General features: G+C 44.0%; 9 protein-coding genes across 9 annotated transcripts; 2 read left to right on the top strand and 7 right to left on the bottom strand.

Moving 5' to 3' along the window:
* Positions 1-116: 116 nt before the first annotated feature.
* On the bottom strand, positions 117-1,956 carry I203_107644 (uncharacterized protein; the record flags this gene model as incomplete). Its single annotated transcript, XM_019145717.1, has 2 exons — positions 117-1,597; positions 1,653-1,956. The coding sequence occupies 2 exons, from the start codon at positions 1,954-1,956 to the stop codon at positions 117-119; spliced, it is 1,785 nt and encodes a 594-aa protein (XP_019005536.1).
* A 695-nt stretch (positions 1,957-2,651) lies between these two features.
* On the top strand, positions 2,652-3,563 carry I203_107645 (eukaryotic translation initiation factor 5A; the record flags this gene model as incomplete). Its single annotated transcript, XM_019145718.1, has 5 exons — positions 2,652-2,716; positions 2,800-2,929; positions 3,015-3,116; positions 3,305-3,440; positions 3,517-3,563. The coding sequence occupies 5 exons, from the start codon at positions 2,652-2,654 to the stop codon at positions 3,561-3,563; spliced, it is 480 nt and encodes a 159-aa protein (XP_019005537.1).
* Positions 3,564-4,118: 555 nt separating this feature from the next.
* I203_107646 (uncharacterized protein) lies at positions 4,119-5,000 on the bottom strand (the record flags this gene model as incomplete). The annotated part of the gene is made up of 2 exons (XM_019145719.1): positions 4,119-4,863; positions 4,930-5,000. 2 exons carry the CDS (start codon positions 4,998-5,000, stop codon positions 4,119-4,121), a joined length of 816 nt encoding a protein of 271 aa, XP_019005538.1.
* Positions 5,001-5,136: 136 nt separating this feature from the next.
* I203_107647 (uncharacterized protein) lies at positions 5,137-5,754 on the top strand (the record flags this gene model as incomplete). Its single annotated transcript, XM_019145720.1, has 1 exon — positions 5,137-5,754. The coding sequence occupies one exon, from the start codon at positions 5,137-5,139 to the stop codon at positions 5,752-5,754; it is 618 nt and encodes a 205-aa protein (XP_019005539.1).
* A 616-nt stretch (positions 5,755-6,370) lies between these two features.
* On the bottom strand, positions 6,371-9,364 carry I203_107648 (uncharacterized protein; the record flags this gene model as incomplete). Its single annotated transcript, XM_019145721.1, has 4 exons — positions 6,371-7,151; positions 7,204-7,631; positions 7,701-8,050; positions 8,119-9,364. The coding sequence occupies 4 exons, from the start codon at positions 9,362-9,364 to the stop codon at positions 6,371-6,373; spliced, it is 2,805 nt and encodes a 934-aa protein (XP_019005540.1).
* A 5,537-nt stretch (positions 9,365-14,901) lies between these two features.
* I203_107649 (uncharacterized protein) lies at positions 14,902-16,966 on the bottom strand (the record flags this gene model as incomplete). The annotated part of the gene is made up of 3 exons (XM_019145722.1): positions 14,902-15,771; positions 15,849-16,732; positions 16,816-16,966. 3 exons carry the CDS (start codon positions 16,964-16,966, stop codon positions 14,902-14,904), a joined length of 1,905 nt encoding a protein of 634 aa, XP_019005541.1.
* Positions 16,967-17,501: 535 nt separating this feature from the next.
* On the bottom strand, positions 17,502-19,523 carry I203_107650 (uncharacterized protein; the record flags this gene model as incomplete). The annotated part of the gene is made up of 3 exons (XM_019145723.1): positions 17,502-18,266; positions 18,346-19,229; positions 19,310-19,523. 3 exons carry the CDS (start codon positions 19,521-19,523, stop codon positions 17,502-17,504), a joined length of 1,863 nt encoding a protein of 620 aa, XP_019005542.1.
* A 541-nt stretch (positions 19,524-20,064) lies between these two features.
* On the bottom strand, positions 20,065-22,647 carry I203_107651 (uncharacterized protein; the record flags this gene model as incomplete). Its single annotated transcript, XM_019145724.1, has 13 exons — positions 20,065-20,408; positions 20,479-20,575; positions 20,641-20,698; positions 20,752-20,910; positions 21,037-21,086; positions 21,153-21,350; positions 21,427-21,479; positions 21,548-21,736; positions 21,822-21,849; positions 21,916-22,004; positions 22,080-22,133; positions 22,217-22,275; positions 22,373-22,647. 13 exons carry the CDS (start codon positions 22,645-22,647, stop codon positions 20,065-20,067), a joined length of 1,653 nt encoding a protein of 550 aa, XP_019005543.1.
* Positions 22,648-24,050: 1,403 nt separating this feature from the next.
* Positions 24,051-27,982, bottom strand: I203_107652 (uncharacterized protein; the record flags this gene model as incomplete). Its single annotated transcript, XM_019145725.1, has 5 exons — positions 24,051-24,711; positions 24,781-24,994; positions 25,058-25,336; positions 25,407-25,950; positions 26,021-27,982. 5 exons carry the CDS (start codon positions 27,980-27,982, stop codon positions 24,051-24,053), a joined length of 3,660 nt encoding a protein of 1,219 aa, XP_019005544.1.
* Positions 27,983-27,992: the final 10 nt, after the last annotated feature.

The following is a 27,992-nucleotide window of genomic DNA, read 5'->3' on the forward strand; positions in this document are numbered from 1 at the left end:
CAGGTTCACTGACATCGGTTGGTGGTGTTCGACAATAATATTTGCTCCGACGATTAATTACAAGATACATCAAAGCTATAGTATACATGTATGGTACAATAGATATATATCATGCATTAATATGGATTTACCGAACTTGGATATTCATTATTCGTTGATATCGACAGTTTCTGCGGGCTAGTAATACTACTACTAAATCCACCACCACCACCTAGTTTAATTTTGATTCCTGGTGTAGTAGCTTGACCAGATGGATTCGGACTTGTACTTGCATTCATGTTTGAAATCCCATTGGGTTGTCCAGCTGAACCCACCGATTGATGACTATCGTTCAAACTATTCCCATTGAAATTAGGTAATCTCAGATTAACCTTTACTTTCCCATTCGCATTCTCCTGTTCTTTCATCCTCTCTTTCTCCTTTTCTAATTCTCTTTCTTGTTGTTCCTGTATTCGTCTAATATCCTCAGGATCCATCCTAGGTTTCTTCTCACCTTCACGCTGTATAATAACTTTCTTTCCTTTTGGTAAAAAAGGTTTTGACCATTTATCTATTCCCCTTGGACCTGAATCCCAAGTTTGTTTCAACCATATCTCTTTCCCTTCTTCTCCTCCAACTCCAACTCCATCTTCTCCTTCCGTCTTGGTATTCGCGTTATGTTTGCCTTTAAATTTCATTAAAGATGATTCATCAGGACCTCTCACAGGATCATTATAGAAGATTGGCTGATCATTCCTATTTTGAACTACCGGTGGTCTAAGGGATGTTAATCTTTCTCTCAGGGTATAAGGTAAATTGGGTGAATTGATTTGATGTATCATTGAACTCAACAATCCACGATTTGGACCCAAAGTCGAATTCGAATTGGGATTGACAGGTAGAAGTTTCTGAGGTAATATATCTGAATGAGAAGGGACAATCGAACTTGCCCTCACTGGTGGGATAGGTGAAGTCAAAGTTGGTGAAGGAGAGTAAGAATCGACGGTCGATATGGTCTGACGCAGTAATTCGGTTGCCTGACGTCGGAGATCGGTTTGACGAAGTGTTATAGATGGGTCAGAAGCGATGGACGCATAGGTAGATATCAAAGTGGGCAAAGAGCTCGGTGCAGGAGGTAGTGGGATGGATGATGAGGGTTGGGGTTGAGGTGGATCATGAAATGGATGAGCTTGAGATAGTTGGGATGAAGCGTAGCTGATTGGACGTCGATATCGGTCGGCTATGGATTGGGAAGGTGCAGGAAGAGATACAGCTTCGGAGGATGACGGTTGATCGATATCATCAGGATTGGGTGAACTGGGGATATGTTCAGATTGATTGTTGGTTGAAGGTAAAGGTGGAAGCCAAGAGAAATCAGGCGATTTATGCCGGTATATATATGGTCTTTCTTCCACTTCTTCTTCTGTATGTGGTTCGACCTTGACCTCTTCGTCCTCGTGAGATCGATCCATCGTGATATCTTCATCACCTTGAGAAACATCTTGCTGCGGCTCCTCTTCCCTCTCTTCATCCTCGTCAGCTTGCTCTAACTCATCCTTCGGAACAAGTTTCATCTGAGCTATACCTTCTTCCACACTCAGTCCTTCCCGCAAATAATCTATACATCCGTCAGCTGCGAATTCCGAACGGGAGTCATTCAATTTCGAGCTTACCTTGTAGACCACCCATCGAAGTATCATCAAAATGATCTCCATTCTGATCCACCGCCCAATCTATCAATTCATCTACATTCACCCCCAAATCATCCAGAGCGTCTACGACGTCGATAGCAGCTACTTTGCCTCGACCGGCCAAGGTCGCTCGTTCCACACATGCTGTAGCTAACACCTTGAGGTGTTTGGGTATGACGGTCGATAAAGTGAGGGAAGCCGCTTGGGAAGTGGAGGCGAAACCTGCTTGAGCGAGTGTATGGAGAGTGGCCAGATGAAGGACTGCCTCGGGTGTTGGCGCTGACATCCTGTGCTGACTGGCTGACTAGGATGGCAGAATCTACAGGATGGTGGTGTTGCTCGGATGTTTATATGGGCTGCATGATGATGCTTCACGATTGATGGAAAGTCGAGGGGCAATCCAAGCTAGAAGCAAGCAAGCACTTGAAGTGAGTATCGAGTAAACATGACATGCTACGAGCATCATCACACGACGCGAATGACTCGGAATGCCACAGTCAGTATCTCCTCTTAACACCGACAAAACGCCGAGTTACAAAAATTGAATTCTTTTATTTTTTCTGGTAGGGACAGGAGAAAGGGGGGGCAACGCACCACACCACCACTGCACCACTTACACTACTACACTACACTGGCAGATACTCGCATTGGTTGAATGCAATTTCAGTTGGAATCGTGTCCAACTCGTGCTTTTTTCCCTCTTCCTCTCTTTTTAAAAATATTACATTGCTTTCGAGTGTCTCTTTACTTCTCCTTCTTACATTCTCTAAAAACATATCAGAACTATCCAGTGAGTGGCAACGTCTATATTCAATCTGGCCAAAGAAAGGCAAAGGGAAAGGAAGAGGAACGATGGAAGTTTTGGATAACCTGTTGATGGGGTCGATTGATTGATCGATTGACTGGTTTACCTCCCGAGCGGTGTTGATGGCGAATATGCTGACGTATGGATGAACACCTGTGCTTGCCACCCCAACAGAAATGGCTGAGGAAGAACACCACGAAACCTTCGAAGCTGCCGGTGCCGGTGCTTCCAAGACCTTCCCGTGAGTCTTTTGTTTGTCCCCAGTCGTGTGCTCAGCATCACGTTGACGAAGAGGTGAGCTGATTCGGTCAATGCATAATGTAGTATGCAATGTTCCGCTCTCCGAAAGAACGGTCACGTAGTCATCAAGGGAAGACCCTGTAAGATCGTTGATATGTCTACCTCTAAAACCGGAAAGCACGGTCACGCCAAAGTCCACCTTGTCGCTATCGACGTGAGTATCTGGTCGACTTCAAACCAGGACCCTTTAACCTAGACTCATGCTGATTTATATCTCGTTTCGTTTCGTTCCTGTACAGATCTTCACCGGAAAGAAACTCGAAGATATCTCTCCCTCCACCCACAACATGGATGTTCCCAACGTTAAAAGACAAGAATTCCAACTTCTTGATATCCAAGATGTGAGTGGCCCCTTCCATTCCACTTTCCATCATCGCCTCTCCTTCCCATACCCCCCATCTTATCAATTTTTACCGTTCTCTATAATGCCCGCTCCTCGTATCTTCCGCCAAGCCGACTGCCTACCCATCTTATCATATTGGCCTTGAGAAAACTGTCGCTGACTGACTTTGCTCTGAACGATTTGCAGGGTTTCCTCAACTTGATGGACGCTGACGGTAACTCCAAAGACGACGTCAAAGTCCCGGACTCTGAAGTTGGTCAACAAATCGAATCTGACTTTGAAGCCGGTAAAGATCTTATGGTTACCATCATCTCTGCTATGGGTGAGTGGCTGTTATTAATCAGTCAACATAAGCGATAAAAGAACTGTTACTTATATTATCTTGTTGTCCCATATAGACGAAGAACAAGCTATCTCTTACAAGGAAGCTCCTCAAGGTTCTTAAACCATTTGATTTGATCTCAAAAATCGAACAAATCTGTTTTTGTCATTGTACAAATGCAATCGAATTCAATCAAATGTGTTTTTTTAGATTATCCTAAAGTAAAGTAAAAATTGAAAGTCAATAAAATTTCTTTTTCTTTTTACAGGAACCCCATGCATATCTCTTATAAAACAGAAATACCATGGCAATTCATCTCGTCCATTCCGTTCATGCTATATCGTCGAAGCCGAGTCACCACTACTGATATGTCCTGCGCCTGGCCTTAGCTGCAGTGTGGATGTTAGACGGTCGTTGATAAATGTCGAACTGTTTCATATACGCGCCGTGATACGGTGGTCGTGCGTGGGAATCAACTTGAGATGGTATAAACTATACAGCGGCACTTCCACAATTCGCGCACAACATCATATGTAGGTGAATCATCAAAAAGATACAGAAGCAACCAATACATATCGTACCAATGTCTACCTGACAATGCAGTTGGTACTTTCTAACACGCCATTGTATTTTTCTACATATCTATCGAACTATCCAACTATCTACACGCATACTGATCTACAACAACTTCTCCATAATCTCATCCCGTTGTTTACTCCCCCCAATATCAAAAACATGTTCGCCCACCTCCCTGAAACCCATCTTATTGTAAAACCTTTTCGCACGTCGATTATCCTCCCATGCTCCTAACCATATAGATTCAAATCCCATTTGTCTAGCCTTATCTTCAGCTGTGGTGATGAGGTCCGTCGCCAGACCAGTACCGTGGGCGGCATAGGACAAATAAATACGTTGTAATTCGATTGGCTTGGGTAGAGTTAAACATGATTCGAATGATTCGCGAGTAAGTTGAGCTATACCTAACAGCTCATGAGAAGATGACTGGGGAACGGCTAATAACCAAGTACATAATGGATTTTCTAAATCCTTCTTTATACCCTCAATCGATAATGTCGTTTGACAGTATTTCTCAAGTTCGTCGGGTGTACATGAATGTCCGAATGATCGACTGAAGGTCTCTATCATCAATTGAGAGATCGCAGAGGCATCTTCTGATGTACCTTGACGAATGGTCCATTCGAGTTTGTTTGATGTGGGCGTCGATGTAGAGGTAGAGGTAGAGGTACCCGGAGGGGTTATATCGGCGTGAGTGGCTCGGTAGGTGGATGAGTCATGGTGTGTGGTGAGATCGTTGTTCTCGTATTTGAGTGGATCAACAGGACCAGGAACAATCGGACCTGCTAATGATGATACGCCATGCTGGTATCGCTTCTTATATACATTGCTCTCAATCCATACATACCTTATGGAAGAATCGAGTCAATCGAGCGATAGGAGGTATGAAATGCGGCTAATTTTGCCTCGATACAAATTGTCAACAAGACGCGCGAGTTTCTTTTTGATCTCTACTCTAATGTTTTGATTTAGCCGTATGCGCATTCTCCTTCAATGGAATCCCCTCATCACTACGCAAAACGACACAAATACTGCTGTGCTGCATGTATCGTGAAAGGTTTTTTTTTTTTTTTTCAAGTGAACAAGAATGACCCTCGAGCCGTTTCATACCAGTACCAGTATGACCTTCCCGACACCAAACCCGAGCTCAAGTTCAAATTCGAGACCATGCTCTATCCCTCGTACATTCCGTATCGGCCAACCATCCGATGCTGCGTCCTTCTCCAACCTTCTAAAAGAAGTATTCACCAAGACGTTTTCTCATGATTTACCAAACGAGGACTTACAAGAGTACCTATCCAACACATTATCAAATCAGCAGATCGAAAGAGAAATTCGGGATGATGACTCAATCTGGATCTTAGCTGTTTCCGTACCTGTATCTATCAGATCTTCAACCCAAAAGGAAGAAGACGAGATATTATTAGGTGTAATTCAACTTCGGCTCAAATCGATCAAAGATTGTCTGACCCTCACCTCAAGCCCCATTGAATTACATCGGATATACCTGTCCACCCAAACGCACGGTAAAGGTTTATCTCAATCTATACTCCATCATGCCGAGGAGATATCAAGAGCCAGGGGATATAGTAGTATATGGTTGGAAGTGTATAGTAAACATCCTCAGGGGATAAAGTTCTACGAGAAAAGTGGATTTAGGAAATGCGGAGAGAGGATCTTCAAAGTTGGGGATGAAGAACAGGTTGATTGGGTGATGGAAAAGAGTTTGATCGAATAGTGTATATATAGATATATTATAGATAGACGATGGGCATTGGATATTGGACATTGCACGTTGCACATTTGTCGATGAGCTCTATTGATTGTTAGAATAGTGCTTGCTTAAGTAGCGGGCTTATGTTGTACATACCAGATCTTTCATTTGTCCTGCTCACCATGTCACAGATATCTCAAAATAAACGCATGTACATGTTCATAGAGATAGACTCGAGAGTCATCAGTCAAATAATCTCGAACAATATTCCGCTCAGCAAGTCTAGGGATATAGACAGATATTCTATGAACATGAGCAATGCACCATGCATGTATCCATATATCAATTATAACATAATGACATTATCCATCAACCATTATCCAACAAACAGACAAAAACAAGAGTAGACAAAATCCGTCAGATAAAAATGCTATATGACAATACGTTAAATGTGGGAGTGTAAAAAAGACAAAATGTCAAAATGTTCTTGATCTTTTACACAGGGTAATCACTATATGATGGGGATATGAATACTAAATGAACTAATGACACAGGACGAGACAATATAAGTTAAGTTTATAAGATAAGCTACGATTGAATGAATGACTTGAGGTCAATTGAAATGACGAGACACAAACAATTATTTTCTATCTGATCCAACTAAGATCCCATTCGATGCGTAACTTTCCCCAAAGACAGATAGGTTAAAAGCGACAATCTTGATCATCCTCTCAGTCAAATCTTTGATAGGTTCAATCACACCTTCGAATCCGAATGATTTGATCATAACCGATTCCTCTTGTTTACATTTCGATAAGAATAGTTCGTAACGTTCCCTGATCTCCCGCGGATAGGATTTAATCTCGTTATCTTCATCTTTTGCCACTTCCGATGCATCATTAATATCTGTGGTTGAAATGTTGGTAGGGGTGTTGAATTTCTTTTCAAGACATTTATTAACGTTGGGATCGAAGAATGTCGAAGTAGGATTTAACCTATATCCCAAAAGTACATCCGATAGAATCTTGTTCAAGAAATTCTTCAATCGGTTCAAATTCCCTACAAACAAATCGGAATCCCTCGAAAAGTTGATTTCGAAGAATTCGGTGAAAGTAGAGGTCAGACTTGAGATCAGTTTCATCTCTTTCGTACTGGGTAAACCCCTCGCTGTTCCTTCTGATGAACTGTTAGGGAATTCAGGTCGAACGATTCGAGAGGCCAATTGGAATGCTAGGTCAGCATCTGATCCGCATGTCGGACCGATCACTGAGAAGTTGTCGTTCATCCATTCGATATCTTTTCTAGCTTTGTCGAGATTCAATCGTAAGACTTCAGCGGAGACTTTGCCGTTGTATTGATTGAAGTAATTGCGGAATGCGAGGAGGATCATATGTGAGATTGCGATATCGACGACTTCGGCACTACACCGACCAGATCAGCAACAATGATATGATGCATGAACAAATTACTCACTGGAACTCTCTGAGCCTTCTGGAATCCATCTTGAAAGCCTCCGGCACGTCCACAGAAGGCTTTGAGAGACCGTCAAGTACAGGAATACCATTGCTTCCCAATGCCCTTCTCGAGACGATAGGCGGCCAAGAAGTCCTATCTCGGTCCCATGGACCACAAACGAGGTCGAGAAATCCTGAAGTCAAAGATCGAATGACAAGTTCCATATTATTCTTACAATCGCATCTTCCAATCAAGTGAGTCCTCAATCTCGGTTCCGCAGCAGAGAGTACCTGTCTCGAAGCAGCGTTGATCCATTGTCTCGTTCTTGACGTTTCGAGGGTGACCTTATTTTGAGCAAGAAGGGCTTGGAAGGCATTGTATTCGTATTGATTGGCGTTGTCCCAAAGGTATGGTCGAAGGGCATGAACTTGGTGATTGGCAATATCCTGAAACAATAAGAAAACAGGAGACTTTAGCTGCTAGTCAGGAGTTGTCGCGAGAACGCTCGGACTCACAAGTTTCATTACTTCCGCACAGTCGAAACATTTCCTCAAACCTTTAGCGACATCACCCGAGAGAGCAGTTCGAACCATATCATCCACCATCTCGTCCCTTACAGGTGCACAGTGGACTTTCATGGCTTCACCAAGCTTCGCAAAGAGCTGAAGATCAAAGACACCCCGTCTAGCTTGGATTGTGAGGAATTCGGGATCGAGAGCAGCATAGAGCTCGGGAACCAAGGCGTGGGTCACAGTCGGACAGACCGCTTCGTGAGCTTCGAGAGCTTCTTTTGAGAAGGAATGAGCAAAGTGATTGGGACAAGGCGTGGTTGAACCCATGAGCGAGACGAGGATCTCTCGAAGTGCTGACATGACACAAAACAATCAGTATTCTTGATGTGACCATCCATTGTAGAAGGGAATTGTTACTCACTTCTTATCAATTCAGGTAATCTGGATGGCCAAACGGCATTGCGTGACCACCATTCACTTTCAGTCAAATCCCTTCGCCATCTACCACAAAGACATTGAGGAATTCTTTCCAACTTCTCTATCAACTGATGATTGAACTCCTGATTTTTAGGCATTCTCCATCTAACACATCTACATCCCGTCGTCAACTCCTCTGAGATACTATCCCAGTACATATCGGCAACGAAATTCGATGCTCTGGGATCTACGACTGGAGTTTTGCCTCCAGTGAGGATTTCAGCATAAGCTGGTTTGGTAGGTATTTCGTATGGTAGATTAACAGGTCTGAAAGCTAGACTATCGAATAGAAGATCATGTCGAAGTTGTGGATTTTTCAATATCTCCGTAGCATCTAATGTTCTGAGTGAATTCACATTGATAGCTGGTTGTCGACAAGCGACCACACAATGTTGTTCTTGCGTTCCGATTTTTATCTGTCGATTACTTCGCAGAACTCTACCTAATTCAGCTGCAGCGGCTTTCTGTCGTTGAATCTTGGTTGGTGAAGTCTGACCAGTCTCATATGTTCTTTTCCACATTTCAGAGGGTGTAGGCGTATCATGTCTGGATTTCCTTCGTTTGAACACTGGAGTTGCATTTGGTAACGAAGTCGCACGATTGCGTTTACGTTTAGGAGGTGGTGGATCACGAATATGCAAGAAATTAGAAGGGTTGGCTGAAGAGGTCCTGTTTAGTGGTTCCGAGGTGAGAAGGGAAGAGGATGATTGGAATGGTTGGGGGGAGTGAGACTCCTTGGTAGTTGATGGCATGTCCATCGTGATGTGGTGAGGTGAAGGGCATCTACTTGAAGAAGCGAGTGGTTGTGTATTTCTATTATCCCATGTCATAGTACCTGATGTAGAAGTGGACGTAGAGGATGACGCAGCAGTAGATTGAGTTTGCGCCCGCCACCTTTCAACTGCTGCTTCCTCAGATTCCTGAGACCAGGCCATCGTTGAGGGTTGATTAGGATTCGATGACGACGAAGAAGAAGGTTCTTGCGCCCCAGACCAAGGGGTAAGACTGGCTTGAGCGGAAGTGGGACTAGCACATGTAGCACCACCTTGTCGATGTAGTCCAACGGGGTTCTTCAATTTGTTATCAATCGACGATGACGCTTGAGCATTTGTAGATCCCTGGTTGGCATGACGAGATGATGATGGTCGATGTTGCTGAAGAGGCGAGGGTGGAGCATGATTCTGATCCATGACGGCGAGAGAACTGTACGAGGTGATGTTCGTCAGGATGTTGAGTTGTGGCAAGAGGACTGAAGAAAGAATGATCGTACTTACAGACAAAGCAAGGATAGGTACTAAGGAGGGTAAAGGGAGTCTGGAAGTGATGGAGAGGAGTGGCCGGAGAGAGATAGTCGAGTGAACCAGGATATATAGAGGATTGAAAGGAGGGCGATGCGAATCAAATCTGTGAGAGGTGGTAAAATGATCGTGGTGGTGGCAAGTTTTACATCAAAACGGTCAGCAGATTTTTCTAAGAGATCAACCAGATATAGCAAGAACTCGAGTGAAAGGGAAAGCTGAGGAAAGAGCGTGAAAAAAGAAGGGAATATAAAAATGTCGAAAAAAGGAGGCAGCCTCGTCGTCATCAAAGTGTAGGGATACATTTCTGACTAGGTAAAACCGAAGCATATCGGTCGTCGGACCCCTTGCCCGGATGAGGAGAAGGAAAGAACGAGAATGAGGATAACAAGGATCTATGTGTTGCGCAGAAGGGAGCGTAAATTGTGTCCGAAGGGAGTGATCGAATGGGAGGTTGATCATGGTTGATACCCCTTTTTCTTTTCCCTTGTTGACTCTTATGGACTAATCGGCGCACACTGATGGTGGATCATGGATGATGGATGATCCGGGCGTAAATCAGTCTAAAGGCGTGGGTAGAGTGAGGTCACAGGGCGATTCTGATTCTGTATTTGTGCTAATTAATCGGATAATATCTGTTTGTTGATCGTTGATCCCATCACCCATCATCCCATCCTCCCATCATTGGCCGCAGTAGGCTCAAACAATGCTAAGAGCAAAGCAAAGACCCAAACCACCAAGATCCAGCCATATGGTAACCGAGCCAAAGGACGGTGAAGGAAGAGAAAGGAGCGTTTCAAATCTAGATCACAGGGATGAAATATAGACTCACAAAGTGCAGGTGGACAATTATAGTCTCTTGAACGACACTCCGTGGTTAACGGAAGATGATGTTATGATTCCAAAATCGATCTAAGAGTTTTGTTATAAGATAGACAGAGTGGGGGTGAAAGGAACAGAATTTCTCGAGGTCGTTCGAGTCAATGATTCACACGGCTAAACGGTTCTTGATGGGTGTATGATCGATAGGCGATACTTGATAATTGATGATTGACAGCTGAAGTTGGGTTAATTCGTACGATGATGAGGACAACATATGATCAGCATTCGATTCGGGTACGGGTACGTATAGCTTGTCCATTCTGTGCATTGACCTCGAACCCTTTTTCTTCGCAACCGACCATGGACTCCTCATCAATTCATTCTAGTCTGGGGAATTGACGGTTACACATAACACGACATGACACAGTGCAATTGAAATCCCGATCAAACAACAACCAAAAACATAAAAACACGAAACACACACAAAGGGAAAGATAGAAGAGGGTGTTATCGGCGGAGGAACCGATTCAACCCATCACAAATGATGGTAACCAGGTTTCTGGTTGAAGCAATACATGGGCGTTCGTGTATGTGTTGTATGTATGTATCATAACCTAGTTCAGTTACATACATCACGCACGCCACGATTTGCGATGCGCATCCATCATTTGGTCTGGTTTGGCAATAAAGTTGGGATCGGGACTGACTGGAAAGAAGACGGGAAGGGAGAAATGGGATCAATGCAGATTTAGTTAGGTAGTGGAACATCTACCCTTGTGTGGACGGAACCCAGAAACAAAAGGAAACGTAAGATAAAAGCAAAAACCGAGACATAGACAGGCAGAGAAACACGCTCCAAAAATCAATCAACGCGAGACGTAAAACTTACTACAATCGACTGACACCTTTTTACGCCTGAACCGTTCGTTCCCACTTGTAAATTGAACTAAGAGGCTATGCGTGTGTTGTGTATCGTTTCGTAAGAAAGTCCCACTACAACCGGTACTAGTATGTATACCGTTAAGGTAGGTCGATCCGATCCCAAATGTCCTGTGTTTCTGGTCAACGTGAAATCTGTGAATGTGAGATCTGATAACGAGTATGGTCTTCTTTCTTCTTTTCTCTTTGGGGAAGATTCAGAAATTTGATTAGCGTTCATCCCAAGGATGGAGAAGTCAAGAAGTCAAAAGCATACACATAAGCTCTTTACATGATTGATCGCAAGCAAGTGGAGGTGAGGTGGGGAAAGATAAATCTAGCTAGCTAGGCTTGATAGAGATCAATACGATACACGCATCTACAGCCACCTAGAATGAGGCGCGATAAACGTTGTATGGATAACATGCGATGAAAGGTGATTCATCATGAAAGTGGGGGAGTAGGTATCAAGCATAATTCACAGTCCTTTCAAGCGATCCATGCTGAATAAGACAAAAGATAAATGATGACGACCTGAAGTCTATTATCCCTTCTGTTCTTTCTTTTTTCGTCATGTCTCGTGTGGTGTGAAAACGCTTTGCACAACTTGTCCAAGAGCTGTGTAGTTCGTAGTCAAGTCTTGGTAGGGTATAGTAGTTTGAATCTAAATTCTTCTTTCTGTGATGCAATGGGATGCAGAATACCCAGCAGGGTATGAGGTAGGAAGGAGAAGGATTGACCGAAAGTAGGAAAAGAATAAGACCATAAAAACAAGGAACCGAAATTAGGAAGTGGGTTTAACCTCTAAAACACCAATTTCGAGGTAAAGCGGTCAAAGCCGTGTTTGACGTCGTGTTCCTCATTTAATCAATGAAGTTAAGGTGACATGACAAGGAATGTCTATGTATCTTGATGGTATGTACTCCTACTCCGCACCCATGAGAATTTCACATGTGGGAGAAGGGTATGATGAACTGTGCTCCAAATATTACGGGGATGTGGATGGATAGGAGGAAACAAACAGAACGAGGCACGCAACACGGAGCCGGAAAACCGAAAAAAAACAATAAGAAAGTCTGAACTGTCACTTACTAGATGTATCAACGACCAATTTGACTGAGCTATATACTGTCCTGATGCGATGGGATTGTAGAGTTGCGGGGCGCTATTGATGGTGACAGTCAGAAATGATGGTAATGGTATACTAATCGATGGTGACAATGTAACGATGGATCAAGAGAAGAAAGATGTGAATGGAGGATACATTCTAATGTTCTTTTTGTTTTAAATTGTCGCATCTCATCTAGAGATGATCAATGATAGCCCTCGGTCATCCATGGACAGAGACAGAGACAGTGCGGTGTACCAAGGTCAGAATGAGATCATTCCCCTCACAGTAGTTGCAAGAACAAAAAAAGCGAAACATTTCTCACGTCTTTTACGGACTCAAAAAAGTCTCAGATGCTTTTTGGGTTCTTACCAAATCTCTCTATACAACATCCAAAAAATACTGTGCTCGCCCTGTTACTCCGGTTTCAAATTATTCATACATTCATACGTTGTACTGTACGCTGATCAGCAACCTATATGTTAACTTACCTTTTACGTGTTGTAGTCATCTCGGAAGCATCTCATCTCACAGCTAAAATGTGGTAACAGGAAAAATCTAATCTTCCCGAGTTTTCTCCTTCACCACCACCATCACCAACAACAACCACCACCGTTTCAGGTTGAAATGACGATAAAACACCTGTAGATTACGTCTGTTCCGTTCATGCTAAACTCCCTTAGCTCATAAGTTTGGAGGTACATGTATGTAATCTCTCATCATGGTGGTTTGGTTGAACACCCCGGAAAGGATGGCAGTGTGACCCTGTCTTACCAGAACATAAAAGCAATGACGATTACCTCGGTGGCTTTCGACGCTTTCTGATGTGATCGCGCTTTGGCCCAAGGCTAAGAGGCTAGCGGGATAGGGTAGATATCGGGAATTGCGTAGATCTCTTCCACACGCAAGAGTGAAAGTTAGTATTTCGGGTTTATGAGATTAATTACGAGATTTCAAAGACAACCCAGCTCAACAAAAAGGGTCTGAGAGCCCGCTTTCCTCCTTCGGGGATTTCTTAATCTTCCTCCGAGACAAGCACGTCGCATCAGAATGCTTGAGATGACGGAAAGGGCCTGTTTTCATACGTTGACGCTACCTCACATCCGCGCACGAATACATATATATATAACGTTATCTCCCATCTTTCTACAAATACTTTCGAAGATTTCTACAAATCATTTTGGTGGAAATACAAATCGTTGCTTGCTGAAATACAAATCTTCTTCTGAACTCGATATGCTGTACCGACGATCGATCGAGAGACCTTACGACGTATCCCAGCTACGACGAGCATCTGATGAGCGAGCGCAATGGTGTGTGTGCACATGAGAAAATCCACTACTATAACCTGCAATGTGGCGTAGCTCTAGCGTTGCTGTGATGTTTCGTACTACCACCACATACACACCTACTCCACACCGAAGAGAACCCCAGTCTTGGTTTTATTGTTCGGGAAAGACAATAATAAGTCATGCTTAATTGATCGTCCATTGTTCATCGTTGTATGCTGCTGCGATGTACAGTTATATGTTGGTGTACTACATCTTGGCAGAGATTTCCCACTCCATGAAAAAGAGTTCATGTTCTTTCCGAAGGTTGGACCCTGAAGGAACGATACTATGGGAATCTAAAATTGGGACGTTCCTACCACTCATCCTGCGATCTTATGTGATCGAAAATCAATCTTCCGACAAGAGCGCTTGAAAGATCAATTTTGACGCCTTCCCGAAAGTACAGTAACCGGATCCATGTGGACGATACAGCTGCAGTACTCCACTGTATCCATGATTTGACACCGAGATGATCAATCCGACTGGGATCACCAACCTCGGAGGCTGATCTGATCTGCACAGTTCAGATTCATTCAGTCCGGTGAACAACGGGAAAGGATGTGGAACATGGAAACGCTAAAATAATAGGTTGATTACGGCATACTTGACCGAGAGGACTTTTGTCCGTGTCTTCTGAACTCTTTGGATTGAACAAAGTGTAGACACGCCTATGGGCCTCATACAAATCAAGACCAGGAGGCAGAAGCTCTCCTATAAGTTTCGATGCAGAAGGGGTTTCTGTTGATCAGGCAAGGATGTATGGTGGAAGGACGTGACATAGAGATGAGTAAAATGTCGTTTTATGAGATCGACAATTTGCTACGCATTGATTTAACCTTATTTGCGTGGCCTTTCCCTTTTTCCCAACGAGGACCGCATGTTTCATATTATGGTAACGTATCGTTGAAAACGGCCGTAGCACAATGTGTGGCTTCCGCATAGCATCGACAATCTGGAGGGAGAAAGCACGATTGAGTGCTTGAAGAATGTGTTGAGGTTGATGACCGAACAAAGTGCTCCCATCATGCGGTTTGGAATGTGGCAATTGAGAGGGTTGCTGCCTCAGTCAGAGAATCATGATATATTCATATAATCTACATGTCTGATCTTGAAACTCTACAAATGATCTATAGTACATCGAATACAATGCCATCATTTTGATCTGATCTCGCTCTCCTTAGACCGGGATCATACCTCACACATGATCTGACTTGGATGGTTAAGTTGAAAAGTCGTGGCATAGTCAGAAACTAACACACAAACAGCCCGTCGTCTTCTTCAATGAGAAACCCATCATCTTCTTCCACCCCGAATCCTTCATATTCCTCACATCCATACCCTTCCAGATCGACCTCTCCAAATCCATCATCGTCTGCGACCCCAAACCCATCATCATCAGCTACTCCGAATCCTTCTAGATCTTGCACCCCAAACCCATCCCAGTCCTGCTCGCCGAATCCATCCCACTCTTCGATTCCCAGAGCGTCTTCTTCTATAGCGTTTTGAAAATCATCTCCGTTTCTGACATGAACCTCATTGTCTCGGTTGATATGGTCAAGTCCATGAGGCTTCTTCTGAGCTTCAGATTCCACTAGGTGTCTCATCTTTATACCATTCATCAGAACTTCATCTCCTTCTTCTGGCCCCGCATCACGTTCCATATCTAATTCGCAAGTATCAGGGAGCTGGTCGTATATGCCGAAAGGATAGATTTCTCCGGGATCCCTCTGGCTAGCTTCAAAGGCAGGACAGATTGTATACGATTTGAAAAGTCGGTTCTTTCGGAGCCAATCGCTTTCAGCTTGCTTGCGATATGGGTTTGACTTTGTCGAATCAGCTGTACTCGTCAGGTGTACTTGATTATCGGAACGTTGTGTAAGGTCGAGGTTCCATCTTGAGGATCCTTCATTGTTTCTACTCCTACTGGCAGACCTGTATGGACCATGCAATGCTACACCTAGTATTGGATATGTTCCATTCTTCATCGATGAAGACTTGTCTGAGAAAGGTTCCCGAGAGCGGCAGGAACTTCTCATCGAAGGTTGATTGTAGGTGTGATTTCGAAAAAAATCGCTCGTCGATGTCCTAGAAGCAGAAGAAGTGTCGACTTTATCATTCTTCTGATAGCGATTGTAAGTATGGTTCGGCTGATGCAAATCAGGGGGATCAGGTTTATAGTATCCGGCGACACACTCACTTTTGCATTACTGAGAGTCTCGACCTCTTTCTTCCATCTTTGGACTTTCGCCTCTGGGTACCTAATCTTGTCGTCCTTCTCCTTCATCTCCACCTCATGCTCCTTTTCCATAGTTCGTACTTTCGATGACCAATACCTCGTCAATTCTGCAGTTCTACCTGTGGTCTCGCTCTTCAGCAGATGTATTCGCTTGTTCGCATCTTGCAGTTGATTTCGTAGTCCCACAACTTCTCCTGCATCCTCGAGGGCTTTTAGTTCTGTTTGTGCCACTTCCAAGTCTTCCTTAGTCCGAGTAGCTTTCCTAGAGAGCTTATCGACCTTTTGGTGGACTTGAGCAAGTAGATGATCACCCCTAGTCGTAGATTTGAGCGACACCGGAGCAGTCAGAGCAGAAGAGCTTGCCGACATATAGAAGGGATGAAAGGTAGATTGACTTGCACTTCGATCCCTTCTAGAAGGCGAAATTACGAATGAGCTGTGAGTGTGGTACGGATCGATTGTTGGCGTCGGAGGAATTCGGTCGATGTCGACTGGGATTGATTTCGAACGCGTGCGGTACTGGGTGTGGGGATCACCTGCAGAGGTCGTAGCTGTGGTGCTGGAAAGAGCAACTGGGGGAGGTAATGATAATCGTACTCGCTTGCTTGGAGCAGAATCGACCCTTTGAGGGAATAATCTGTTTCCTTCTAATCCGTGATTGACTTCGCTGGTCGAGGGAGCTGTCTGATATTCCCAGTGCGGCAAAAGCGAGGTCTGTGGGGCCAGTCTTCTGAAGACAGGTTGTGCCAGCTGAGCTTCGAAAGGATTGTCACCAATTTTGGCAGTCCAAGGTGAATGCCCACGAGGAAAGTGATCGTGGGGTGAAATGGGTTCAGCTGATCTTACTAGATTGACAACTGAGGGGTCAGCTGTCACTCGGAGGCTTTCAATTCAGGAAAGAATTTCAACAACAAAGAATGAATTTTACCTGAAGATGATGAAGCTTGCAGGACCCGATCATTCTGCGATGCTTGAGGCAAAGACGCCGGTCCATTGCGAGATTTCTTGCTGGGCGGCGGGAACAACATATCTTCCTGGTAATTCGGACGGAACTGATCATAAGGTCGTTTTCTTGACATGGCTGGACCACACTCTGATATGAGTGGTCTTACGTCGAAAGGGCTGAGGAGAAGAATAATGAATTATTGAGAAGGAAGAGGAAGAGGAAGAAGGAAGAGGAATATAGACGACGAGATGTATGAAATGTGGCTGCCCCCAACTGCTCCATCTGATGATGTCAGACAGCGGCTTGTGCGCTTGAAGCTGCCACAAATGAGATACTGTATATCTTCTTTACTATGCTACCCACAGTAGTATATACCGTACTATGCATGCATATTCACATCAATCAGACACCTTGAATCCATTTACTGTGGCGATATCATCTAGACGAGTCATCTCCTGTTGCTATCCACAATACCACCGAAATCGAGACGATTATAATGATGATGATGTCATGACATTCTACACACACACACACACACACACACATATATATATATCTGCAACACAGACTCGATCACCCCCGTATCGAAGGCATCTCTCAAGTAGGTATCCGACTCCATCAATCATCGTCTTCTCCCACGTTCCGATCCATCTCGGTTTGGGGAGGTTTCACCAGTAATATCCATCGTCTATCACGCCAAACTCCCTGTCATCTTCCCAAACCATTCCTCCGTCCGATTCTGGTCCAGTTGTATACCTAATCCAATGTCCCTCGAATAAAACCATCTCTCCTTCTTCACGTTCCATGGCATCTCGCAGGGCTTCTGGATCGGCCACAAGTCCAAAGTAACCCTTCCAATGATCTGCGAATGGGTTTTGGAATTCATCTTGGTACATCTCTACACGATCATTGAACTGATCTTCTTCTTCAGTCAACCACTCAACCATTTCGATCGGGAGGTCTTCTTCTTCCTCCTCTTTAGCCCAAGCTAGTATAACCTCTATCTCATTATCGTCTATCAATCCTTCTTCCGACCACTCGCCTATACAATCATCTTTCTCCCGACACTGATCTCCAAAAGCTTTGCGGATCTGGAGATACTCCAAATCCTCTTGATATGCCGAAACAATGTCATCGATATCTTCCATATTACACAACGCCCATTCAACCTCTTCTTCTTCGGATTCTCCGACATCTTCAAGATGAAGTCGCAGTCCGGCCTCTATATCTTGTTCGTTGTCGATTCGTGGTGTTGGATGTCTAGGTAACGCATCTGATACTCGTGTTGGTTCACAGAACTCGGTTAGGCGTTGTGATGTTTGCTGTGGGCCACTGACACGGCCACTGGCATTATTCAAGGGTGTGACTTTCACTCTTCTGGTGAGAGTTGCGAATCGATTTGACACCCCTCCCATAGAGCGGGGTGCAGTACCCTAGGCAAATGATAAGTATCATGGGTCAGCCAGCTCCCTGAGACGAATATGTAAAAAGTGATAGCGGGAGATAGCTCACTTGATCCGTGGCTAAAGTGGCACTTATTTGATCACCACCAGTGAGATTGGAGAGTTGTCTTTCAAGTTGCCTAAGCTTGATTTTCAGTTCGACAATTTCATTGTCCTTCTTCAAGATTGACTCATGGTATATCTGAGTACGGAGTTGGGTCTCTTGGTCTTTCTTCTCCATCTGGTGAGCATGGGATTGCTTCAGGTCTATTACCGTCTGTTGAGCGATGTTCAGTTCCTTTTGCAGAGATTCGATGTACGCATCATTGTCCAAGGTCAGGTTACCAGCCTCAGAGATGAATGTGGATTGGTCCCCACGAGTCCTAGAATGGTCAGATTGGAGACTGGTGTTGGAGGATGTAGCGTGATGAGGGATAGGTGATTTCCCATACTCGGTTTGTCTGGTTGTTGCATTCCCACCCGAAACAGTTCTGGTACCAAATCTGTTGTATCTCGACTTCGAATCAGGCATGGTCATATGCAGCGGACGAGAGTTGAAAGGATCTTCAATACCGTTGACTGAACCTTGTCTGATAGAGGAGCTCATAGTGAAAGGTGGGCAAGCTGGGATTTGCTCACTGGGAGAGGAAGAAGGGAATATACCTGCAAGACCTTTTTCCGAATCTGGTTTTAAGACAGGATTGGTACAACCTGCTTTGTATACCTCGTGTTCGTTCGAATTTTCCATGTCGATGTTGATCCTGTTCCCAGATCGAGGGGACCACAGTGACAAAGGAGATACTGATCGAGAACCATGAGTTCTGAAAATCGGCGAAGAAGGCTGAGGTCGACTGGCGTTCTCCGTGGGTTGGTCATCACGCGATGACTCTGACAAAGCATGGAGATGCGGGGAGAAGGGAAGCTGAATCGATCGTCCCTGGAGATCATGTGTATCTGAATCATCGGTTGAAAGATATCAATCAATAAATAAGAAATTGGGCAGCCGTATGAGTGAGTACAGAGGTAAAGCTCACCTGTTGAAGTGGGAGAAATTACACTTCGATCATAGATCGCAAGCCCTGAATCGAGTGAATCAGGTCTCCTCGGCTTTTTATAGGGTGATCGCAGAGTAAGATTATCTTTTCCATCTTCCTCGTTGACTTGAACGAAAGAAGTACTCGTAGGATCAGGATAATATTGCTCTCTTACTCTTGCCAAGGGATAATTAGTAGCTCGTCTTTTTGTCATCTTGGTTTGGTGATATTTAAGACAGCCGCGAAACAATTCCTGAGTCAGTGAGTACCAAATCGTTTGTGTTATCAAAAGGGAAGGAAAGGACGAAGGGATGAAGGGAGAAGGAAGAAAGTCAAATTCAGATATGGTCATTGAGGTGGATTTCACCCAATAGCGTCATATACAGGCACAAAGCATCCAAAGGAGGTCCTAGCGTTCTTCATAGATCTTATCATTCCAATGTTACAGTAAGCTCCTTGATGGTGTTTACCATGCCATTGATTCAAACTTATACATTCGCGATACTTACGCTTCGAATACTACCATACCAACTTGAGTCAAGAAAGTATTATACCGGTCTCCAAAATTTGACGCCGGGAACGCGGTTATAAAGACCGCCCCATGCACAATCCTAGAGCACAAGCTCAACTCGACCGCTTGTTTCATTTTTGAAGATGAATTTGATTGAACTCCCCTACCGCTTTCTACTCACACCTCTACCAACTCATGTAGTTCGTCCCACCCAGCCCAGGACCTTCGACCGATCATACACGAACTAGAGCATATACCTAAATGCAGGATGATCATCTCCCAATTCCACAATCTCCTTCCTCGACATCCCTTGTAGACCCCATTTAGCCTGATACTCTGGATCCTCAAACTCGAACACCTCATCTGGTCTAGGTGGAGGACCATATTTCAGATCTCTCCTCTTGTTTTCTCGCTTTACGCCAAAGTAAAGGATGACAGCCATTGTGAAGTTCAACAAGCAGAATGCCAAGGCTGTTGCGTGTCCAGGTAAGAATCGAGGCGCATCTTTGTTTCTGTATGCTTGTGATGAGACGATACCTCCCGAATTACCGGCTGAGAAGACGAGCCCCATCGCTACGGCTTTTTTGTCTATTCAATTGGAGAAATACTAACCGTGAGAACTGCGTCAAATAATCTAAATATACAGAAAATCACTCACAGTGGTTACCAAAGGTGTTACCAGTCCAACTAATGGTGGTAGCGATCAAAGGTCCCACAGCCGAAGATGCGACATATACCGCGGCGTACAATGCGCCCTAGACCATGTCGTCAGCTCATCGTGACTTCTCTCCTTCGATTGCGAAATCAGTTCAACACATACGGGGTATCGAATCGGAATAGTCAATAACAGGAGATAACCTGTAGCACCGACCAGGGACCTGCGAGAAGCGTTAGCAAGATTCTCGAGATGCAGGATGGAACGGTCACTAACCATCCCATTAGGAAGAACCCTCTTCTTTGATATCTATCACTCAGGAACGCAGTACCGATGGTGGTGATGAACATAAGGACGTATGGTGGAGTACTGAGAAGAAGGGATGCGGAGATCGAGAATTTACCCAAGTAGGCGATAATGGTCGGCGTGAAGAGGCTTGATGAAGAAATAAATTAGAAAAAAGCCATGGACTCTATCTGATGATTATACTCACGATCCACTACGAACATATAACGTCAGCTCAGCACCATCGCAGAAAGAACTACGGAAAGGTGAGCTCACCTGTAGAGAGGTTCCGCAGCTCCGATATACATTAACATCAGGCAGTAAGTCTACATCAACAATCTCCAGATCAGCATTTGCGTCGCCTATGATCGTTGAGCTGAGTGAGGGCTTACCTTCCAATCGACCAAAGCTTTCTTGATGACTCTCCAATTGAAACCACCTTCAGCAGCGAGACCTTGCTCCTGTCTCAGTCTCACCAACACCATCTCTCGTTCGATTGGAGTAAGGAACTTGGCTCTGTCGGGCCAATCGTGGATCATCCAGAATGATGCGACGGCAATAACGAAAGTGAGAAGTCCTTCGATGATGAACTATTAGGACGAAAAGAATATCGTTGGTCAGCTCCCAGACAATTTGAAGAAAGAAGCGATTATAGACTTGACTCACAATCCAGGCCCATCCTGCTTTCCCACCAATACCATCCATCTTACTCAGCCCGTCTATACAAACATTGTCAACATGTCTCCAAAATGACTGGAATAGGCTTCAGTCAAGTCAAATCACTTACATCCCAATATTCCTCCGAATGCACCACTAAGCACTGCACCAGAGAAGAATACGGATACTCGTCTATTGAGCTCATCACGTCTATACCATCCTGTGAGGTAAAAGTTCAGACCTGGGAACAGACCAGATTCGAATAAACCGAGACAAAATCGTAGCGCTAAAAGTTGTCCGTAATTTGTGACAAGACCCACTAGATGAGTCGGACACAAAGGTGAGTAGATTGTTGAAATTGATAAGATAGAATAGGTCGATCCAAGTGAAAACGAGAGACTTACTGCAAGTTTGGAAGATGGCCCAGCAAATCTGACATTACGTGATCATCTGTTAGCTTTATCTGCCCTTAACTGCAGACATGATAGCTAGACCTACCATAGTAAATGGAATCCATCGTGAAGGTCTGAGTTTCTTTAAAACCAGATTTGAAGGTACTTCGAATGCTACGTAACTGACGAAGAAGACTATGCGAGAGAGATCGAATTTACACGATGGTCAATTGAAAGATACGTGAGGTTGATATTATTCAGATCACTCACTCATGGAAGCGTTTGAGTATTCCAAAGAAGAGAGATTAAGGTCCTTTGTCAATCCTGTTTGGAACTCGTGAATCAGCTTATGATCATGATCCTATACATTATCGAGATATTGGTGAGACAGTATGTAGTTGACTCACCGACAAGTTTCGCTGCTCCCACATTTACTCGATCAATGAAACTGAGCAAGTACAGCAGTCTACAATACACCAATTCATATGATATCAGCTCGGTTCTCTTTCGCGAACATATACAACATAAAACATGGATCTCGAGTAAAAACCACTCCCACTCACGTCATCCAAGGTATCAAATTCAAATCCAACTTCCTCAAAAGTTTCTTCTCCGCTTCGGCATACTCTTCAGGCGACATGCTGGCAATCTGCTCAGCAGCCAATTTGGAGTGATCAGGCATCGTATCTGGCATTTTTGAATCTTCCGTATTGGCTACATATCGATGTGAATCCAATGAAGTTCGAGAAGCAGTGGTTATCTCATATTTCTCTCCATTTCCATTTCCATGCCCATTCCCGGTGTTAATCCCTCTGATATGATGATGATGATCTGTCATATTGGTTTATCACTTATGGTATCACTTCCGAGTTGATAAATTAACAGACAGTACAGTATAGTCAATTGGTCAAATCAGTATGAGTAAGATGGAGAGGGTTGTCATAGCCCAGACAAACTCTTGGCTTGATTTATATATATATAAACACACAAGGAATACGTCTACTGATGGTGATCGGTCACATTACCTTTTACCTTTTTCCATTTCCCATTAGTCACTAAATTAGCTCGACTGTCACCCGGACCCCGCTCTTGCCCCTCTGATCCATATGGTGCTCCGGTAGATCAACATAGGTAGAATAACCGAATATTTAACTCGCAAGTTAAGTCATTTGTCATCGGTGTGCTCGTGACTGGCTGAGTTTATATCTGCTCATTCAATGCACTGGCAGAGTGGAGCACGGAGAGGAAAGGGGGAGCGGGTATGGAGTGGAATGGGGTATTTTAAAGTTATCGTACCTCACTTATAAACACCCATACCATCGGTCCGGGTACACCGGGCATCAGCCAAAGGTTTTGATAAGCCAAGTCAGGATGAGATATCACCACGTCATGCTATCTGATTTCACCAAATTATCGAAATCAACTAACAACCTTTCAACAACTCGACTACAAGATACTCTTTCCTTTGTTCTTCTTTATTCTTTCTTTCCTGTCTCCTGTCTAAACATCCAATACCTTGACTCACATCATAGCGACCCATAGCATGCATCAACATACCTTCTGTACACCTCCTACCATATCACGCACACCAACCCATCCCTTCAAAATCTACAACTATTCCTACCCAAGCGCATTTGCCTAGTTCCTCTCTACCTCTCTTCGCCGTAAGGCTTAAAGAAGATCATACGAGTTGAACTTACTAGTCGATTTGGAATAAAAACGCTTTAGGTCTAGACAACCTGTGTTTCAATTCATTACTCACGCAAGTGAAAGTGATTGAGCCGGCGTTGCGTCGTTCCACCCTTGATATGTTAATTTAGAGATGATATATCGAGGACTAAACTACGCTGATACTCATTACTCTCAAATGTATCTATCTATGTTGTATATATTTCAAATGCGGATGTATGGTGTTTACTCTATGTGGACTTTCAGACTTCGGCATCATCATGAACTCCCGAATCACATTAAGATTAGTACTGAACGTTTGAACGCCTGCGATCCAAGTCTCAACTGACAGGTCCAATTGTACGATTTCAGTACACGATCACTTGCTCTGCACTCCGTCTTGCAGTCAAAACCATCACAGACAAATCAAACAATGCAAATTAATTTCATAAACATACAAACAAACATTATCATTATTATACGATGATAAAAAACTCATCTAACTGATCCCCATTGAAAGGGTATGTCTACTTTTCGTTTTCCTGTTACTTTCATTTTCTTTTAACAGTTTGATTACAACCCATCGCCTTTCCTCAATTTCACATGTTCCCTTTCCTCATGTCCTTCTTCAGTTTGCCCAACTTGATTTCCATGTATTAGCGATCGAGAATCAACCACTCTTCCTTTCCTTCTTTCCAACGCTCCCAACCCCGTTCCAACCCCCTTATGCCATACATCTCCATCATACTCCATCGACGATCCTCCAACTCCCAAGAGGGCAACCATAGTTTCAATGAACCATTCGTTCTTCTTGATATAATGCACCACTACAGTACTACTACTACTCATCTCATTCTCATCACCCAAAAACCTTTCCTTTCGAGTCGGTCGTGTGGAATATACCCTATTAATCTTCTCTTTAAGACTTTCTCCAACTGCAGAAGCAGGTTTCGAGAATGTTTGTTGATGCTTTTGATCATTCGTTGATTTCGGAGTAGATAGACAATCGCGTAAGAGTGATAAAGAAGATCCTTCGACAAGAGCTTCGACCTGTTGAGAAACTGTCATATCATTTGATAGCGGTCGATAGGCAACTCCGAATTTGCTAACGCTTGAATAAGAATTGGCCGATTCGGCACCACCTCTTGAGGCCAATGTAGATGGAGAAAGTCCAGTGGTGTTTTCCATTCGGACTTCAGCAACAGTGGAGGGAAAGAGGAATCCGTGAGAGTAGCTACAACATCCCGATGACAATTAGCACAATCCACGAATCATCTGAAGAACAGGGAACTTGTATACTTACACTGTACCAGCCTTTGGATGATCATAGATCCAACATCTCTCCGTCATCCAAACTATCTGTTCCCTCTCAGGATGCATATTCATCCATTTCGCTACCAATTTATCTTCCTTGCCTCGTGTGAGAGTCCTCAGGGCAGGCGAAGCGTGAATGTACTGAACCAAGTCGAAAGATAGCGCATAACATTCACCAGCCATAAACGTATTTTTGACGAGATCTATCATATAATCATATTAGCAATCAGATTCCTTTCATGCGATCTTCTGAAGATGACACTTACATCCCCAGAAAGCTTTCGATCTCGGAGCGACCCTCAACCTCTTTTCCAATTCCCCAAGCATGATAAAACTATCTTCATCCGCTTTGACCACGTAATCAGGTTTTCTTTCACCTTTCCATACGGGCGATAAAGAATGAGCTTGGTCATCATCTAGATTGTGAAGTTTTGGATATTCCCAATGGGGTACAGTAGCATTTTCAGCTGCCCAAGAGAAAAACGCATGTGTTTTACCGCTGTTCATATTCTCGTCCATGTCAAGCAACAGAATATCGTTAAACGCTATTACATCATATCACCCCAGTCAGCATCCTATGCCAGAATATAATTGGAAAAGAATTATGCGACTCACCTTCCATTTCCAGTTGAACGGCTTTTTCAAACCTCTTCCTTGGTCTACCCATTACGAATCTAATTCTAACACCTTCTGTACCTTCTCTTCTAGATCTCCAATGCGAGGCATAACTCTGTCTTATCATATGACGCCGTTCCACCCCTGCATCAGTCGTGAAAACTCCTATCAACACTCCAACAGGGTCGATGGAGCTGTCGGTAGACGAGATCTGAGGTTGAGGGGGAGTGAGATGTGGGTGGTAGGGCCAAGCTGGATGTTGAGGAGTCAAAGGCATTAGAGTTAAGGGTTTAGACGAGGTAGGTGCGAAAGAGTTTAGAGGTACGGATTCGATATGTGCAGAAGATGGGAATGAAGGATTGGAGTTTACGTTGGAATTGATATGGGGTGAAGGTAATGAGGGGTCTTGCAGTGAGTACAAGGTGGGATAGTTGGATGTACAGTATTGTCGCCACGGTAATGGTTCTTTGTCAGGATTCAAAATATGTTTGAGGGTGAACGTCAATGTGACAGCGAATGCAGCGAAGAATAACAAAAATAGACTCTACAAAGGTCGTCAACGTAATGTCAGTCAGCATGGAGTCAGACTGCAGTGAGTGGTTAAGTAGACTTACGATACTCCATGGTTCAGTCGGTACAAAGACCATTATCCTCACTAACCATTTGGATCCCCAGACTTTCTGATTCGGACCTAAACTCTTCCTTCGTGCATTCATTGTTAATCCACCATTTGATCTCGTATGACTATGTCCAGACATCAACCTATCCCTTTCCCTATTCCTACTTTTGGCTGAAATACTATTCTTCCTATTTATCGTGACCCCACCACCATTGTTATTACTGGTGTTTTGGTTTGAAGATGTGAAAGAGATTTTATCCTGGATAAGCTCGAATAACCAACCCCAGTTCCTCGTTCCGGTAGGAACGAATTTACTAGCTGACACGGTCGGTATAGGGAATCTAATTATCCTAGAACTCGAAGAGGAAGAGGGAGTATCAAAGTTGATTTTGGGTGAAACGGATGTGTCATTATCGATGGATCTCGATAGAGTCCTCTGCCACCATCCTGATCTAGGTATAGAGATAGTAGGTCTATGAGATTTATGAGAAGTAGTAATAGGTGAATGAGGAGGGATGTAATCGTCTTCTTCGGATGATCTCGAATCTGATCGACCGGTCGTCCAACCGTACCTCGAACTAGATGTTGATATGGATGTTCGTGGACTGGAACCAGATCCACTAGGTTGAATCTGAGCGGCCGCAGCAGCAGTAGCATATTCCGAAGCTAAATCCTGCAAAGATGGATGAGGGGATGGTCCTGGTGTAGGTGCTCTGGAAGGACAAGGGGATACGAACGGTGAAGATGGTAAGGATAATGGTAAGATGTTGTACGGATCTTGAGGAAGGGGTTGAAGGTTCGACGGGGATGCCAGAGGTGCTTGAGAAGGAAGGATGGATGTTCGAGGCGGTGAGATATTGGTGGTATAGCCATATCCGTTATTTACTGGTAAAGGAGGTGACATCGATCCGATCCCATTGGCAGAAGGAGGGGTCATACTTATGAAAGGTGTAGACGTCGATGTTGTTGAAGTTGATCCTGATCCTGATGATTCGCCATATTTGGGTAATCCACCATCACTCATATTCATTCTCCAATCCCTATTTCTATATTTATCTTTTCTCACAATTCTTGTTTGATCCTCCTGACTTTCTTTTTCTTCTTCTTCTTCTTCTTCGTCTTCCTCTCTTTCGTCGTCAGATTTCGAATGTTTGTTACTAATAGGAGGTAATGTCAACCTATTCCCAGTCAACCAACCCAACGCTGAGGAAGATGCCGGTGCAGTAGGCGGTGATTTCAATAAACTCGATTGTCTACTTCTAGGAGATGTATATGGGTTGATGCTAGTCGGAGTAGAGAGTGAAGGTCTCCGCCTTGTTATATGATTATTACCGTATTCCTGAGTGGGCGTATGAACGTCTGATCCAGTTGTCCTACTACTAGAAAACGAATCTTGATTATTTGGGCTGTACGAATTGTGATTATCGTCTATTGACAACCGCTTGAGCGGGTGAGAATGCTTCTTTTCTGTTGAGGAAGGAATATTGACGTTTTTATCTTGTCGGTGATGGTGATGATCAGGATTAGGGGTACGGTTGATATAATGGGATTGTGATCGCGTTATGGTGTGAGTTCGTAGATGTTTTGAAGGTGACGAGGACGAGGGCTTTCGTGTTCTGTTGTTGTCAGTGCCCGTCGTCGAGGAAGAGGAAGAGTGGATGGAATTTATCGAGAAATAATCTCGGTCACCGCCATTCAACGGTGTTGTCGTTGCTGCGCCTTGACTACTTGTTGATGGACTACCAATCGGTAACCGTGGAGGCCTTGAGGGTCCAGCGATAGGCTGAGGACAGAAAGAGTTTGAGGGTGAGGGCGGGATAATTGTAATTCCAGCTGGTGTATTAGCCTTTGGGGTGATTGTTGCTGTTATATCATCTGCATCTGAAGGTGTTAAAGTCGATTTACTAGATATATATTGATGATTGATTTGGTTGAGATGGTGATTATTTTTAATCATAATTCTCTAA

The sequence above is a fragment of the Kwoniella mangroviensis genome, chromosome 2 (genome assembly GCF_000507465.2).
Source record: "Kwoniella mangroviensis CBS 8507 chromosome 2, whole genome shotgun sequence".
Classification (NCBI taxonomy): Eukaryota; Fungi; Basidiomycota; class Tremellomycetes; order Tremellales; family Cryptococcaceae; genus Kwoniella; species Kwoniella mangrovensis.